This window comes from Cynocephalus volans, chromosome 2 (assembly GCF_027409185.1).
Source record: "Cynocephalus volans isolate mCynVol1 chromosome 2, mCynVol1.pri, whole genome shotgun sequence".
Lineage (NCBI taxonomy): Eukaryota > Metazoa > Chordata > Mammalia > Dermoptera > Cynocephalidae > Cynocephalus > Cynocephalus volans.
In genome coordinates, this window is record NC_084461.1 from 203,344,754 (window position 1) to 203,359,615 (window position 14,862).

At 46.7% G+C, this 14,862-nt stretch overlaps 1 protein-coding gene across 2 annotated transcripts in view; it reads right to left on the bottom strand.

Moving 5' to 3' along the window:
• Nucleotides 1-799: 799 nt before the first annotated feature.
• The window catches only part of THOC5 (THO complex subunit 5), a 33,277-nt gene continuing 19,214 nt past the window's right edge, over nt 800-14,862 (bottom strand). For both annotated transcript variants that reach the window (XM_063085894.1, XM_063085893.1), the window contains exons 13-21: nt 14,497-14,605; nt 10,200-10,301; nt 9,380-9,476; nt 8,689-8,803; nt 7,256-7,359; nt 7,015-7,102; nt 5,124-5,239; nt 4,256-4,446; nt 800-1,161 (exon numbers count right to left, since the gene is read on the bottom strand). In XM_063085894.1, the coding sequence (XP_062941964.1) occupies nt 1,098-1,161; nt 4,256-4,446; nt 5,124-5,239; nt 7,015-7,102; nt 7,256-7,359; nt 8,689-8,803; nt 9,380-9,476; nt 10,200-10,301; nt 14,497-14,605 (986 nt within the window). In that variant the 3' untranslated portion in view covers nt 800-1,097. The remainder of the gene's footprint in view (nt 1,162-4,255; nt 4,447-5,123; nt 5,240-7,014; nt 7,103-7,255; nt 7,360-8,688; nt 8,804-9,379; nt 9,477-10,199; nt 10,302-14,496; nt 14,606-14,862) is intronic.

Consider the following 14,862-nt stretch of genomic DNA (forward strand, 5'->3'; position numbering starts at 1 on the left):
AACCATTATTTTTTGAGGCACCTATCATGTTATTACCATGAAAAATCTCCTCAAATGTCACCTCGTCTCACTTGCCATTGTCTCACTGGCCAGTAGCTCTGCATGTGATTCCCCAACATCACTTTCATCGACTTCATGAAATCCTGCAAGATTTAGAATTCCTCTCTGGGATGTATTTGTCTTCTGAACACTGTCAGATGTTCATAACAGCCAATGATCAGGGAGAAGTGGCCATCAGGGACAGTGAAAGGACTAGTAGAAAGAGTGAGGGGAGGGGAAAGAGGAGCCTGTGCTTTTTGTGCTCTGCTGACTGACTTTTCTTGCAACCTCCTAATGGCAGGAAGCTAGGATATTAAATACCAAGATAATGAGGATTCCCCCAGAACAGAAACAAATAAAGTGTATATGGACCAGAGGGCAGCATCTCTCTGCAGAATGGCAATCTTTTTGTACTCTGCTTTTCTTGGCCACCTAGACAAGCCTATTTACAAATGCTCTTTCACACTGTGCCATGGCTCCCACCTGTCCTTCCAGACTACAAAGCCATCCACCCCCAAGGAGCCACAAAGATCACTGGTCAGATGACACTTTATTTTTTATTTTTATTTTTTTATTTTTATTTATTTATTTTTTAAATTTTATTGTCGATATACATTGTGGCTGATTATTGCTCCCCATCACCAAAACCTCCCTCCCTTCTCCCTCCCCCCCCCCAACAATGTCCTTTCTGTTTGCTTGTCGTATCAACTTCAAGTAATTGTGGTTGTTATATCTTCTCCCCCACCCATTTTTTTGTGTGTGTGTGGGTGGGTGTGTGTGTGTGTGTGTGTGAATTTATTAATTTTTAGCTCCCACCAATAAGTGAGTACATGTGGTATTTCTCTTTCTGTACCTGACTTGTTTCACTTAATATAATTATTTTATTTTTATTTTTTTTGTGGCTGGCCAGTACAGGGGTCCAAACCTGTGACCATGGTGCTATAAGACTCAGATGACACTTTAATAGGGTAATACATCTGGGGAATATCAAGAGCCACATGTGGGCCAGAGCAGCAAGCAGAAGCCCAGTACTTGGGGGAAAAGACGAGCCGAGCAGGTCAGCGATGGCTGAAGAATCCCTGAGGATGGTTATATTTAAACGGTTTCATCCTGGTGGGACCCCTAGAGAAACAGAAGGGAGAACAGTTAGTACCATTACCTCTGGACTGATAAATTATGGTTCATTCACACAAGGGAATACTATGTAAGTGTTGGGGGGAAAAAAGAGGTATAGTTACATTGACGCAGGACACTGAGAAAACCACACTGTAGAACAATGGGTAAGGTGTGATACTGTTTTTGTAAAAATGTCTTTATGTGCTTGCAAATGTGTGAACATAAACCTGGAAGGGGCCTTGCTGACAGTGGGAACTTCTGGGAACAGGGCTTGCCCCACTTTTTGGATTGTTCCTTGTTGTTTATATAACAACAAACATGTTTTATTTCTGTAATTTAAAAAATGTAATCAAATTAAAAAATAATTGCCCCTTGTGGGGAGATTCCCATGCAGGCAGGAGTCTAGGAGTGAAAAGAGTATGCACCAAGTATCTGCCAAGAGCCGTGTGCTTTATACTTACTACCTCTTAGGTATCATTTTATAGATTTTACAGATGAAGAAACAGTAAACTGCCTGCCCAAAACTATACAGCCAGGAAGTAGCAGAGCCAAAATTCAAAAACAGATCTGATGCCAAAGCCTGTTTGCCACAGGAAGGCTGAGAGTCATGGCTGGGCAGGGCAGGGCAAGCCCTGTATCCAATGCCTTGGCCCCATGATGCTTAGGGGCTTCTGTCATAATTCTGCACTCCAGTCATTTTCCACACAATTTCACAATGAATGGATATCCAGCAAAAAGGGTTCCTTCCCCATTTTCGTCTGTGATTGACATTCAGTGGTAATCAGAGGGTAACGGCCAGGGTCTTGGTCTAAGGGAGTGCACATGTGGCAGGTATTGTAGAGAAGTGGGGAGACAGGGCTTTTCTTCCACCACCGGTGGCTACGGGCTTACTCGGCCTGCACTATGCTTGGTGCTTTTCATGCTCCATCTCATTTAATTTCATCCTCCCACCACCACCAGCTGAGGACACTGAAGCTCAGAGGGGCTAAATATAGATCTAGTTACACAGGTAGGAGCTGGAATTCAAACCTAGGTTTTTCTGGCCCCAAAGCTGTGCTTGTAACCATGATGTTATGTGCCTCCCAATACCAGAGGGTGCAGAGTCACATGGGCAAGTCTAGGCATGTTGCTGATGGAGAACCCACAGCCTGACAGTAACCATCCAGGCAGAGCCAGATGGTTTTCCACTGCCCATGCCAGCACTCTGCACCCTGGGCCCTTGCCCGATCCCAAGGGTCAGCTGGACTCTAGGCCGAGACTTGTACCTCACAGCCACCAGTCAGGAAGTTAACTGAATCTGAGTTGCCAAAGGAGCAGCTTCCTAGAGTGCTGACAAAGGAGCTCAACCTGGGTGACATACAAAGCACTTCAGGAAATGGGTCCTTTGGGAACCATCAGAGAAAAGGAAATGAACACTGGCCATGTGAGAGCTCCCACTCTGGAAATGTGCTACAGCGGGCTGGGAGGGTGGGAAGAGCTGAGGCTTCACACAGACCCACTAGGGAGAGAAAGTCCTTGAAGGCACCAGCATCTAGCCGCCAGCTCCACCTCCCAGCAGCTACCCTGGGCCGGAGCTGGTTATCATTAGACAATACGAGGAACCAGGCCAGTGGAGCCTCAGATGAGGTGGGAGGATGCTGGGACTGCTTCCAGGGGCTGGAACTAGTGTCTGGGAACAAGGTGAAGAAAAGGTAAGGCACAGGGAACAAGGGGGATGTCCCAATTAGAAACAGATTATAGCCCGTCTTCCTTCCCAAACACCACTGCTCTCCAACCCCTACCCAAAAGGGATGGGACATCTGAGCCAGTGGACTCTGGGGTATTGAAATGGACTCTATGATGAAATACTGCCATTTGCAACAATATGGATGGACCTTGAGAGAATTATATTAAGTGAAACAAGTCAGGCACAGAAAGAGAAATACCACATGTTCTCACTTATTGGTGGGAGCTAAAAATAAATAAATTCACACACACACACACACACACACACACACACACACACACACACACACACACACACACACACACACACACACACACACACACACACACACACACACACACACACACACACACACACACACACACACACACACACACACACACACACACAAACTGGGGGGGGGCGGGGGAAGAAGACATAACAACTACAATTCCTTGAAGTTGATACGACAAGCAAACAGAAAGGACACTGTTGGGTGGGAGGGGGGAGAGGGAGGAGGAAGGGATGTTTCGGTAATGGGCCACAATAATCAACCACATTGTATATCGACAAAATAAAATTAAAAAAAAAAAAAAAGAAATGGACTCTATGAACAGGAGCATGAGTTAGGGATGAAAGGGAAATAAAGGACCCAACATCAAAGAGAAAGGAAAGTAGCTGGCTGTGCCGTGAGCCCAGACACTAAATACCAAGCCGTCAGGAACTGCTGATGTTTTCTGAGCCCATCTTATGCCTGGAACCATCTGGAAGCTTAATATGAATTATCACTGATTCATCATGAGCTAGAAAGTATTACTTCCACCATTGAGGCCTTTAGGAAACAGGCTCAAGGCTGAGTGGAAGTGACTCTTCCAAGGTCACTCTGCTGGTCAGCCACAAACTAGAGACCTACACTTGTGTGTCTTATTTCTGAGCGAGCTCCTTCAGTAATGCCTAAAGCTGTGTTTCTCACTGATGTGTGAGCACCCTACAAAGACAACACCAGACTCCCTGGCTGATGAGGATGCACACCATTTAAAATGCTTATATGAACAATAAAAGGCAAACAAACCCTATTGTTCCCCTAGAAAGTGTAGTTCAAAATCCTCTTGGTTCATGGTCTGGTGGCACTTGCTCGGTGGGTATCCCACCTTCAGAGGGTGTTCGTGAAGAACAGGTGGGCCAGGCTGGTTGGAGGTGGGCTGCAGGGGAAATTTCAGGAAGGGGAGAGCTTGCAGGAAATCCAGCAGCAGGATTTTAATTTCTCCTGTGAACAGAGATGAGTGCACTTGGAAACGTGTGTGCCCCCTGTGCCCTGCACAATGTGACCTAGCCATCTGCCTCACGAACCCATAAGAAGTCACCAGAGCCCCAGTCCACCTCCCTGCCCCTCACCTGAAAAGCCGCAGACACATCTTCTCCTGTGGAAATTCCTTGGGCCCCTCCACGCTGTCGTCATGGCTCTCGGTCTCCAGGTAGACGTCCAGCAGCACACAAAGCCGCTGTAGCTGGTTGGTCAAGAGCTGGTGGCTGGGCTGGGGGCCACACAGCTCCTTGTAGCACACATTGACTTCACTCTCCATGGCCTGTGTGGGTGGAAAAAGCCAGCGCCTCAGCACTACCTTCCTGCATGAGGCTGACCACACCAGCCAGGCCTCCGTTTCCAGCTGGGCCTGAGGGCTGGTGCCTCTGCAGAAGCTGGGCCACCAGATCAAGCTGCTGGTTCATCCTGAGATCCCCTCTCCTCAAGACAACAGGGTCTTCCTGACTCTGCCCCATAACTTTCCCTGCCTTGTATGCCCACAGCCAGGAAGACAAAGGTGTATATAGAAGGAATCTCAATATCCAAGTCAGAGGTGTTAGGGTTAAAAACATTCCATAGCCATAAGACTGCTACCAAATCAACAGCATACTGATAATTAACAGCTGCAACGATCTCATATATCTCATTCTAGCCCTTCTATAATGCTTCTGTTTATTCAAGTTTTCACAGATGCCCAAGATAACCTTTCAAGGCAGGTATTTCTCCTTATTTTATGAATGGGGGAACCTGTGGACCCCAAGGTAGGTAAGTGGGTGAGATGGGTCTAGGCACTTTCCTCCACTATACCATACAAGCTTCAGCAAATCCTGCAAATCTGGCAAGCCCCCTGTCCAGGAATTAAGGCAGTGTCCAAGCCCTTAGCTGTGGCAGGTTCTATCACTGTCCACCCCCACCCTGGAGACTCTCCCTGCTCCTCCTGTCACCCCCAGTGGGCCTTACCCGAATGTTGTCATCGTTGCTGTTCGTCTTCTCCCCTTTCCAGTTCAGACAGAGCTGGAAAATGGGAGGGATGGAGGAGTAGCCGGGGTTTAGCACCACGGCAGCCTGGAGTTTGGCTGGGAAGAGATGGGAGAAGAAAAATCAGTGCTGTGACCCAGCTTGCCAACCATGGCAGCCTCCCCACTGGGCCCGAGGACAGCTCCAATGACTCCTATTAATCCTAGGGCTGCAGAGTACACTGTGGTACTAATTATTCTAGAATCTAAATCAAAGTAGAATTGACAGGTTGCAGAATGTGAGGTCCTGAAATTCTGGTTCCTCCAAGGACCTTGATCTATTTACTGTGCCACAAGGGTGTGGACTGCTGAGTCTGATCCACCTTGAGTTTGCCCACGAGTTCTATTTGCTACTTTGACAAAAGTTTAATTGTCATTTCTTTATTTGCCAGCAAATTAAGGATTTTTCCACTTGAAAGCTTACTGTCTTTTCTTTTCAGCAATACTGTGTATCAGTCATTATCTCAAATATATTTCTCTATTCTCTTCCTTTTATTTGTACAATTTACGTGAAATTCTTTTTAGTAGCCAACATTCATTGAGTCCTTACTCTATTCCAGGCCCTTTATATATATTTTATTTCATCCTAACAATGATTCAATGAGATGGATACTATTATTATCATCATCCCCACTTTACATATAAAAAAACTAAGGCTCTGGACAGAAACTTCCCCACCACCAAAGAGTGGCAAGGCAGCAGTCTTGAGTTTAACCAGAACTGCCGAATGTCAAAGCAGTGTTCATAATCATTAAAAAAAAAAAAATTGGGGGGCCGTTTCGGATCCCTATATAGGGATGGCTGGTTAGCTCACTGGCTGAGAGTGGTGCTGACAACACCAAGCTAAGGGTTGAGATCCCCTTACCGGTCATCTTTAAAAAAAAAAAAAGGGAAGAAGATGGGAAGCAAATGCACAAATTCCAAATAATGGTCACTTGTCAGGGAATGAAGTGGGATCAGGAGGCCTCAACTGTCTCTGAAACATTCAATTTCTTCAGAATATTAAAAATAAAAGACATAAAGAAAAGAGAAGGGAAGAAAGCGGGGTAGAGACAGAGAAGCTCAGATATCAGAGTCCAACCTTTCCTTACGTTTCTCGCACTGTCTTAGAACTACAGACAACTTGCTGGGCTTGGCAGCCACAGCACCGAGTCTCGGGGGATCAGCTCCCATGGGCAGTGCCAGGCTTGCTGAGGCTGGTGAGGGACACAGCACAGCAGCCCAAGTGCAGCATCTGGGGGGCCCCAGCAGGAAGCCCCAGCAGATTTAGCTGCCAGGAGAGGTGTGAGGAATCACAGCTTCTGATGCCTCTAAAGTGAGTGAAGTGCAGGGACTGCAGAAGAGGGACGGGGTCCTGAGACTCTGCCCTTTACAACCTGAGAGTGACACCTCTGTCCTTCTGTGATGAGGAGAAGCACAAAGTGTCTGATACTAGAGAGTGGTAAAGCAAAGGTCGAAGAGCTCAGGCTGAGGAGTCAGCCTGGGTTTTCTTAAACCAGAATTTCCTCACCTATAAAACAGGAGCTTTACTACCACCCTCAGGACTGTTGTGAGGATTAAATGAGATAAAGCAGGTATGTGACTGTGTCTCAGAACAAGCCCTCGCTGAACAGCGGCTCCCACACTCACGAATATTTGCTAAGTCCTGTGGCAAAGATTCCAGGGTCTTTCACTTCCTCTGGGCAACCCCAGGACATACAGAAGCCCAGCAAGGTGTCTGCAGTTCTAAGACAGTGCAAGAAACATAAGGAAACATTGGACTCTTTGATATCAGAACTTCTTGATTCTTGGTGGCTCCTGCTGCCTAGAACCACTGTGATCAGCTGAGCAATTACCTGTGCCCCTTTCAATGAGTGCCATGTAGTAGAGATTGGTGTCCCCAGCCAGTCCCGTATCCACAATGTCTTTGGTGAAATGCAGCTCCTAGAACAGGCACCAGACAAGGAGTGAACTGCTGTCTCCTTAAGTCAAATCCCCCGCCCTTCTTGTATGGTTAGGGGGAAGGCAGAAGCTGAAAGGGGATGTGGTCCTGCAGTCCCCAGGACAGCAAGGGTGACCTATCACTCCTCCACCTACCATGTAATCCTCATGGGCAATTGTCACCCACTTCACCAGGCGAGAGACAACCTTGGCAGGGAAGAGGTACTGGCAATCACTGGTAACTGGTACAATGCCATGCTCTAAAAGAAAGCAAGACAGATGGTATCACAGGCAGAAAGCAGGTGTCACAGCTGGGTAACGAGCATCCCCCTGGGGCTCTCTAGAGGGCCAGCTGTCCAGGTATACCGAGCTCTCAAGTACTCAGGTCAACACATACCAGGAATGCAGGCACACCAACCTGACCCTCATCCAGAGCTATGTGCCTGTGGCCAGATCCAGCACCAGCATCCATGGTGCTTTATCCTTACTGCAAATAATGGCCAACACCACAGAAAGCCCTGCAGCTAGAACCAGTGCCTTTGCAGCAGTGACTGTTAATTAGATCAAATTGCCAAAAGGGCTGTGTTTTGAAAGCTGACCTTGATGGAGGAAATGACTGACGTATTCTGTGTCAGTTCCTCTAAAAGAGAACAGCCTGACAACTGCTCCAGGGTAAATTCTTGCTGGCGTTTCAATAAGCAAATATGCCAACACAGTAAATGCCATCCAGAATGACAATCATCCAACCTTGGGACAAAAACAACTCAGCAATGCTGATGAGGAGCAAGGCCTAAAGGACAAGAGATCAATGCTGCCCTGGGGAGATCAGTGTCTATGTAGAGCCTAAGAACTGGCCCTGGGGGAGGGGTCTCTAGATGGGTCCTGGAAACCCAACACCTTTCCTGACAGTGGCTCTTCTACATTAGAAAGATCTTTACCCTCCCCGCCCACACCACCCTGCAAGTGCCGTGTACATGGTAAGCACCTGACAACTATTTACTGAATGAGTAAACTAAAAGAAGCCCCCGTGTGGCCACCACCTAGATCAGTGGCTCATCAGAATCACCCGGGAGCTTAGGCGAAAACATGGGGGGGGGGGGAGAAACTCTGCCTCTCCCTAGGGAATATCAGCTCAGTAGGTCTTGGGGGAAGGAGGGAATGGATCTCTGGACAGCTGCATTCAAATTATCTGAATGTGAGCTCTACAAAAGCAGAGGCTCTGTTGGCTGCGTACACTGTCCCTCCCTAGCACCACGCTTGGTGCCTGGCATGCATTAGGCTCTCACTAGTATCTACTGAATGCACATCAGGGTCTGTAATGCACTGACCAGGCTGAGCTGCCCCGACCCACCTGTGAAATTGTGCCACCCAGGCTTTGGCTTCCTCTGTGACAGCCCTGATGGCAGCTTAGACCTCTGCTTGGATGGATGGGTAGCTCTCCCCAGTGGCCCTGCCAAGACCCCTGCTCAGTAAAGCCCAAAATCCAGGTCTCTGTCATCAAGATTCAGGAGTTTGAGAGATAAGTGAAGTCATTTTTGTCCCTGTGTTGTCTGAGTGACTCTTGAACCTCAGCTCCAGTATCAGCTCACCTAGGGATGCAAACTGTTTGTGGAGAGCCAGGCGGGACTGCACCCTGGTCTTCAGCAGTTTCATGGTAGTCTCCATGTGGCTGGCACTCAGTGAGTGGTCAGTGATCACCGTGTGCTGTGAATGACAGTAACAGGCACACACCTGAGTGCTCCCCCTCCCTCCCTGCTGGCACCGCTCTCCTGGAACCTACTTACCTGTGACAGCCTAGACCACCCATGCCCCTAAATGGATGCCTTTTAGGAATGGCACGGTTTACCTGCTATGACAGTCAAGATGCTGAGTCCCGGCAGGAACAACAGAAGCTGCTGGGTTCTCAAGAGGCTGTGGCCAGCTCCTGAGAAAAGGCAGGCTTCTGCTAAGATGCCTGGCCTCGCGGACTTTTGCTTACACATTTCTGGCATCCTTGTACATAAGACCAAGGGCAGTAGAGCATGTAACCAGGCTGTACCCAGAGCAATGACCCAAGTTATCTTGGTTGAGAAGGCTACCAGGCTCAGAAAGAAGGCAAAAGTCACCTCAGCCCTTGTAGGGCTCAGACATTTTAGTATCCTGAGTGGATGGAGGCCAGATCACAGCCCTGGGGAAAGATTTCTGCTAGTTCCCAAAAGACCATCAGAGGCCTTTCTGTAGTCTGTCAAGAGGAGTGGAGGGAGAGCTCCTCAGCCAAGGAGACTGGATCAGTGTACATACCTGTGGCTGCTCTTTGGGGAAGTGGAGGCCACCCAGCTTCTGTACCCATAAGTAGGGGTGACCCAGGTCAAGCACATAGTCTCTCAAAGTCAGGATGCTGCAGAAGGGAAGACAAAATAAAATGATTTTATAAGTCATTTCTGCTATGGTTCCAGGACCCAGCACTCCCCCATCCTCCCATCCCCCACCAACAGGCCGACCCTGCAGGCTCAGCCATGTCACAGCCGGGCTGCGAGAAGAGCCCCTTAACTTCATCAGTCCCCTGTGACTCCCATCGCTCCCACATTCACTCTCCTCTTTTTCCCCTTGAGCCTTCAACTCATAGGTAAAGCTCAAATAAAAAGGCAATGTACTAATCTCTTCATTCGTCTACCAATTTATAAAATATATTTTAAAATTTTAATCCTTAGGGCCGAGCCTGTGGCGCACTCAGGAGAGTGCGGTGCTTGGGAGCGTGGCGACACTCCCGCCGCGGGTTCGGATCCTATATAGGAATGGCCGGTGCACTCACTGGCTGAGTGCTGGTCACGAAAAAGACAAAAAAAAAAAATTTTAATCCTTAGAGAATTAAAATGTTAAACATTTTTATTGTATCAAGAGTTCTTAAGTTCTCCAAGTTTTGATCCTTCTACTCTTTTCCACCCTTCCATGGCCTCCCTTTGCCTTGTAAGCAAGAAAAGCAAGCGTTCCCTCCGGCCACACGATCCTCCCTGTCCTCTGGGTGGCCTCTGACTCTAACAGGTCTCCAGCACTGGGCTTAAGCCACCAGAGAAACTCAGAAGTAGAGACGCTGGGAGAGGATGAAGTGCTGCTGACTCACCCGACTTTATCAAACTGATACTGATTGGCTGGATTCGGAGTTTTCTTTCCATGATCCCCAGGATACAAACAGCTCAGGACGGAGTCAGGGGACAGCAAGTCACTGGAAAAGGGAGAGGAGACTGCAGTGAGAATGCTGGCCGACATCTTGCCTCCAGGCAGACTTGGGCATCTAGGGATGGTAATGTCACCTCTCCCTGACATTGAATGCTTCCTGTGGGCCAGGCCCTTTAGGTCCTTGAGGTCATGAGATCCTCACAACACTGTGAGATAGGGAGGATTATCATTTCAATTTTAGAGGAGAAACTCAAGGCTTTGAAAGGTGTGGCTTGAATCATACTGCTAGTAAGCACTGGAGCCAGGGTTTGAGCTGTCCGATCAAAGAGAGTAGTACTCTTAACCACCATTTTTTAAAAAAAACCTGTCCTTTCAGTTGTTATATGGTGGCCAGGGCCTTGTCTCAGAGGAACAAAGCCCCATGACAACAGCAATAGATATACTGCTAGAAATAACTGTAGCAATAATAATAATTTGTTATTGAAGTGTAATAATTTATATTATAATAATAGAAATAATTATGATTTCCACAGAAGCAGAACAGACTCCTTTCCACCCCCAAGAGAACAGGTGTGCAACTTTGGTGCTGTGTCCACCTTACCTTGACCAAATCTTAAGCTAATCACAGAAAAAGGCCCCCTTTATGTTCCCAGAAAAAGATATCACATGCACTGGAGACAAGGTGACCCAGTGCTATAAGCAGAGAGACAGGGATGCTACTTCCACCCACCTGGGATGATTAGGGCACAGTCTGTAATTAAACGTGACAAGCAGAGAAGAGATGATGCAGGGGACAATGCAGTAATTTTATCACAAAGGACGACAAGGCCTATTCTTTTCCTGAACCAACATGGGCTTCTCCTTCATCTTTCCAAGGACAGCACCAGGAGCAACTCAGGCGGGACATGCTAATCCTGCTTTTTGACCCCAGCATGCCTTCAGGAACCTGACACCAGGACAGTGGCAGCTCCAGCTCATCCCTATTCTCTGTCTCACCAAGTGTCCCTGCCCGCTGTGGGTCTCTGCCCTGCTGCCCTGCCTCGCATGGACAACTGGCTAGAAAACAAAAATTTTTAGTCTTTTGGCCAGTGTGTAGTGACTATTACTAATAGATCAAATCAACCAAAATAAAACAGAACAGGTAAAACTGCACATGAGAATGGTTTTTAATTGACAAAACCTGATGGAAGAATCAAACCTTCTCAACAAAATTTACATCTGCAACATGTGGCTAAGGACAACTGAATTTGGTAAAAATAATATGCATGAAAGGGGAGGCTATCTATAGTCACAAAAATATAACACCATTGTTAGAGCATAGCCTTACAGAACACCAAGGTTATGGGTTCAGATCCCTATACCAGCCAGCTGCCACAAATAAATAACACCAAAACAAAAACTATTCAATTAGTCAAACCTTTGTTATAAAATTTTGATGGAAAAGAAGGATTAAAAAAACTTAAAAAGGTATAAAAGGAAGATGATTTTGTTTAATGGCTAAATGAAAAATTTATTAATTAAAATGGCCTAATGAAGATCATTCTGGAAAATAATTTTTTGAGGAATATTAAGCAATGTTGGTATAATTCTGATTCAAGTGTATTAAAATCATTAATTTCCTGATGAATTAATAGATCTAGGCAACAGGCATCAATGCTGCTAACACCACAAAAATAAAGACAGCCTGTGCCTCCTGATGGAAATATCTTACAACATCTATGGCACAGTCCTGCCCTCCCCCCCACAAAAAATAAAATGGAATCTGATCAAGCTCTAAATCAACTACCAATTTACAGGAAATACAGGGCAAAAGAGTGATACAATAAATTGAACCACAGGGCACAATCATCAAAATCTAGACTAGAGGGAACCTACACAGCAAACAACCCACTTTCCTCAGCAAATAAAAAGATGGAGGGACATTCAGATGAAAAGACACTTGAGAGAGGCTTCACTCAACTGCAATGTATGGGCCTTATAGTGATCCAGACTCAAAACACAAACTATAAAAACAAAACACCACCACCAAGGTCCAGCATTTGATCCCGGTACAGGCCAGCCACCAAAAAAACCCCAAAATGACAACGACCAAAAAAAAAATTTTTTATGAGAAAATCAGGGAAATCTGAGCCCTGACTGGATAATGGATGATATTAAGGAATTAATGATACTGTGATTATATTTTTAAAAAGTATCCTTATGTTTTATTAGATAAATCAATAAAACCATATATAAGGCTAGTGTCTCCACGGGGTCAAAGGCAGCCTATATTTGAGCAAAGCCTTCTGGGCTGGGAGTCTAGAGCCTCGGAGTCTAGGCCTAATGCTTCAATAACAGGTCATATGCCCCCTGAACTTCAGTTTCTCCATCTGTAAAATAGGGGGGGTGAGCTACACAACACCTGAAGGCCTTAAATATTTAATCCTGGTTTCATGGTGGCGTTTCCTTTTACGTCTTCTCCCTGTTTGGAGGCCAGGGCCCACCCTGCAATGACAGTGGTACAGTATAGTGCTACACAAGCCTGGCTGCTTTTGAATTGACTCTCTGCTCAATACCTGTGACCTTGGGGCAGCCCCTTAACTGTCCAGAGCCTCAGTTAACTCAACTTGTAGAGCTAGTGTGAAAGTTAAAAGAGCCAATGATGATAAACCAGTTGTCAGGCCGGCCCGTGGCTCACTCGGTAGAGTGCGGTGCTGATAACACCAAGGCCACGGGTTCGGATCCTATATAGGGATGGCCGGTTTGCTCACTGGCTGAGCGTGGTGCTGACAACACCAAGCCAAGGGTTGAGATCCCCTTACCGGTCATCTTTTTAAAAAATAAAAAATAAAATAAATAAATAAATAAACCAGTTGTCAATTCCCAAGTGCCTCATCCATGCTTTTCACTAGCACTCTGGGAGGGGATATCACAATTAATGACCACAAAGTGAGGAAACACACTCTGAGGTCAGCTATACTGCTTAGGAAGGAGCTGCAGTTAAGCACGCAATAAAGCCAGCCTGCGGTCCTGTCATTAGCATGTAGGGCATCTGAGAAATGAGCAAGCAGAATCCTTATGACAAGAAGCTCCAAGATCCCTGTACTGGCCAGCCACCAAAAATTTAAAAAATAAGCAGCAGCAGCAGCAGCAACAGAAGCAGTAGCAGCTCTGAGCTACTCATTGAACAGAGAGCCCTGGCTAAGCAGTCTTAACTGGGCACTCAGAAAAAACAAGCCCTTGGCTCCCTCTGCTGGGGTCAGGTGAGAACAGGGTCAATTTCATCCAGAGTGCCCCTGGGTAGTCCAACACTCTCAAGCACATGGACTGAGGCTGCTGTGGCCTAAAGGGAACATGGACTCATAAGTGTAGGGTCTAAAATCCAGGAGACACTCTACCAACAGACAGAATGGAAGGGGTGGGAAGAGCCCTGCTCCACCAGGCACCAGACCTGTGCCTCCCTGAACCTTAGTGGTCTTTCCACAGCTGACAGCGGGCCAGGTCGGGGCAGGGCCGGGAGTACCAGGGTGGGGTGATAATCCCATAAGTGGATTTCACTCCCAGATCCTCTCGGTTCTCTCTTCTTCACGCCCCTTGCCACAGAACAAGACTACAGTGGTCAGGGGCTTCCTGGAGATACTATGGCTGTCATTTCTGTGCCTCTGCTCACCCTCCTCAAAATCTCTACAGGGAGCCACAACAGTCCTCCTCCAACCACCTAGGTAAAGACAACCTGGGCTTGAGCTGAGCTGAGGAGCAAAAATCCCAGCAACTTGGATAGGAAGAGAAAAGGAAAAGAGCAGCCTAAATTTGTCAACCTGATAATGTCTGCCAAATCTCATTTTTACATTCACACACTTTCCACTGGTTACAAAAACCTGGTGCTCTAACCCACCTACTCAATTTGCAAATATGCTGTCATTACTTTTATCATCTGCTGTGTAGTAAGAGGACTTCACAGACTAAAGTCAGGGAGTGCTTTCTACTTTTTTTTTTTGGTGGCTGGCTGGTACAGGGATCTCAACCCTTGACTTTGGTGTTACAAGGCTGTGCTCTAACCAACTTAGCCAACCAGCCAGCCCTGAGAGTGCTTTCTAAATATCAGTGACATGCCAGGACTCCTAGTCCATGAGGACACGACAGAAATCAACATGACAGTAAACCTCCTCAGAGCCAGACGGAGGAACTGAGGGTGGTCCCACACCAAAGTTCTCATCACATCCCCCTCCCACACCTCACTCCCCATAGCTCTTGCCCAATACCCTGCACTGATGGGGGTGATCAGCTCCATGGCGGTTGTCACTTTAGCTTTTACTGTCATGATGTTGAGGTTCATAAGGTAGTAGAAAGTCAGGTGAAGCACACTGTCATCTAGAGGGGAAGGAAGAAGAGATAATTTATGAGTCAAAAACTCACAGCAGAGTCAACTGCATTGTAGAAAAGAAATTCAAAGAGGCTTTTACAATCTGTTACTATAAAAACAAAAATTTAATGGCAATATAATGTTGAGCAAAAAAAGCAGAGTATCTACAAATTTGCTACTTGTCCTTCCAGAGGTGGAGCTTAATTTCCCTGCCCTTAGGTGTGGGCTGAACTTAGTGACTCTGCTTCTAACAAAGATAATAGGG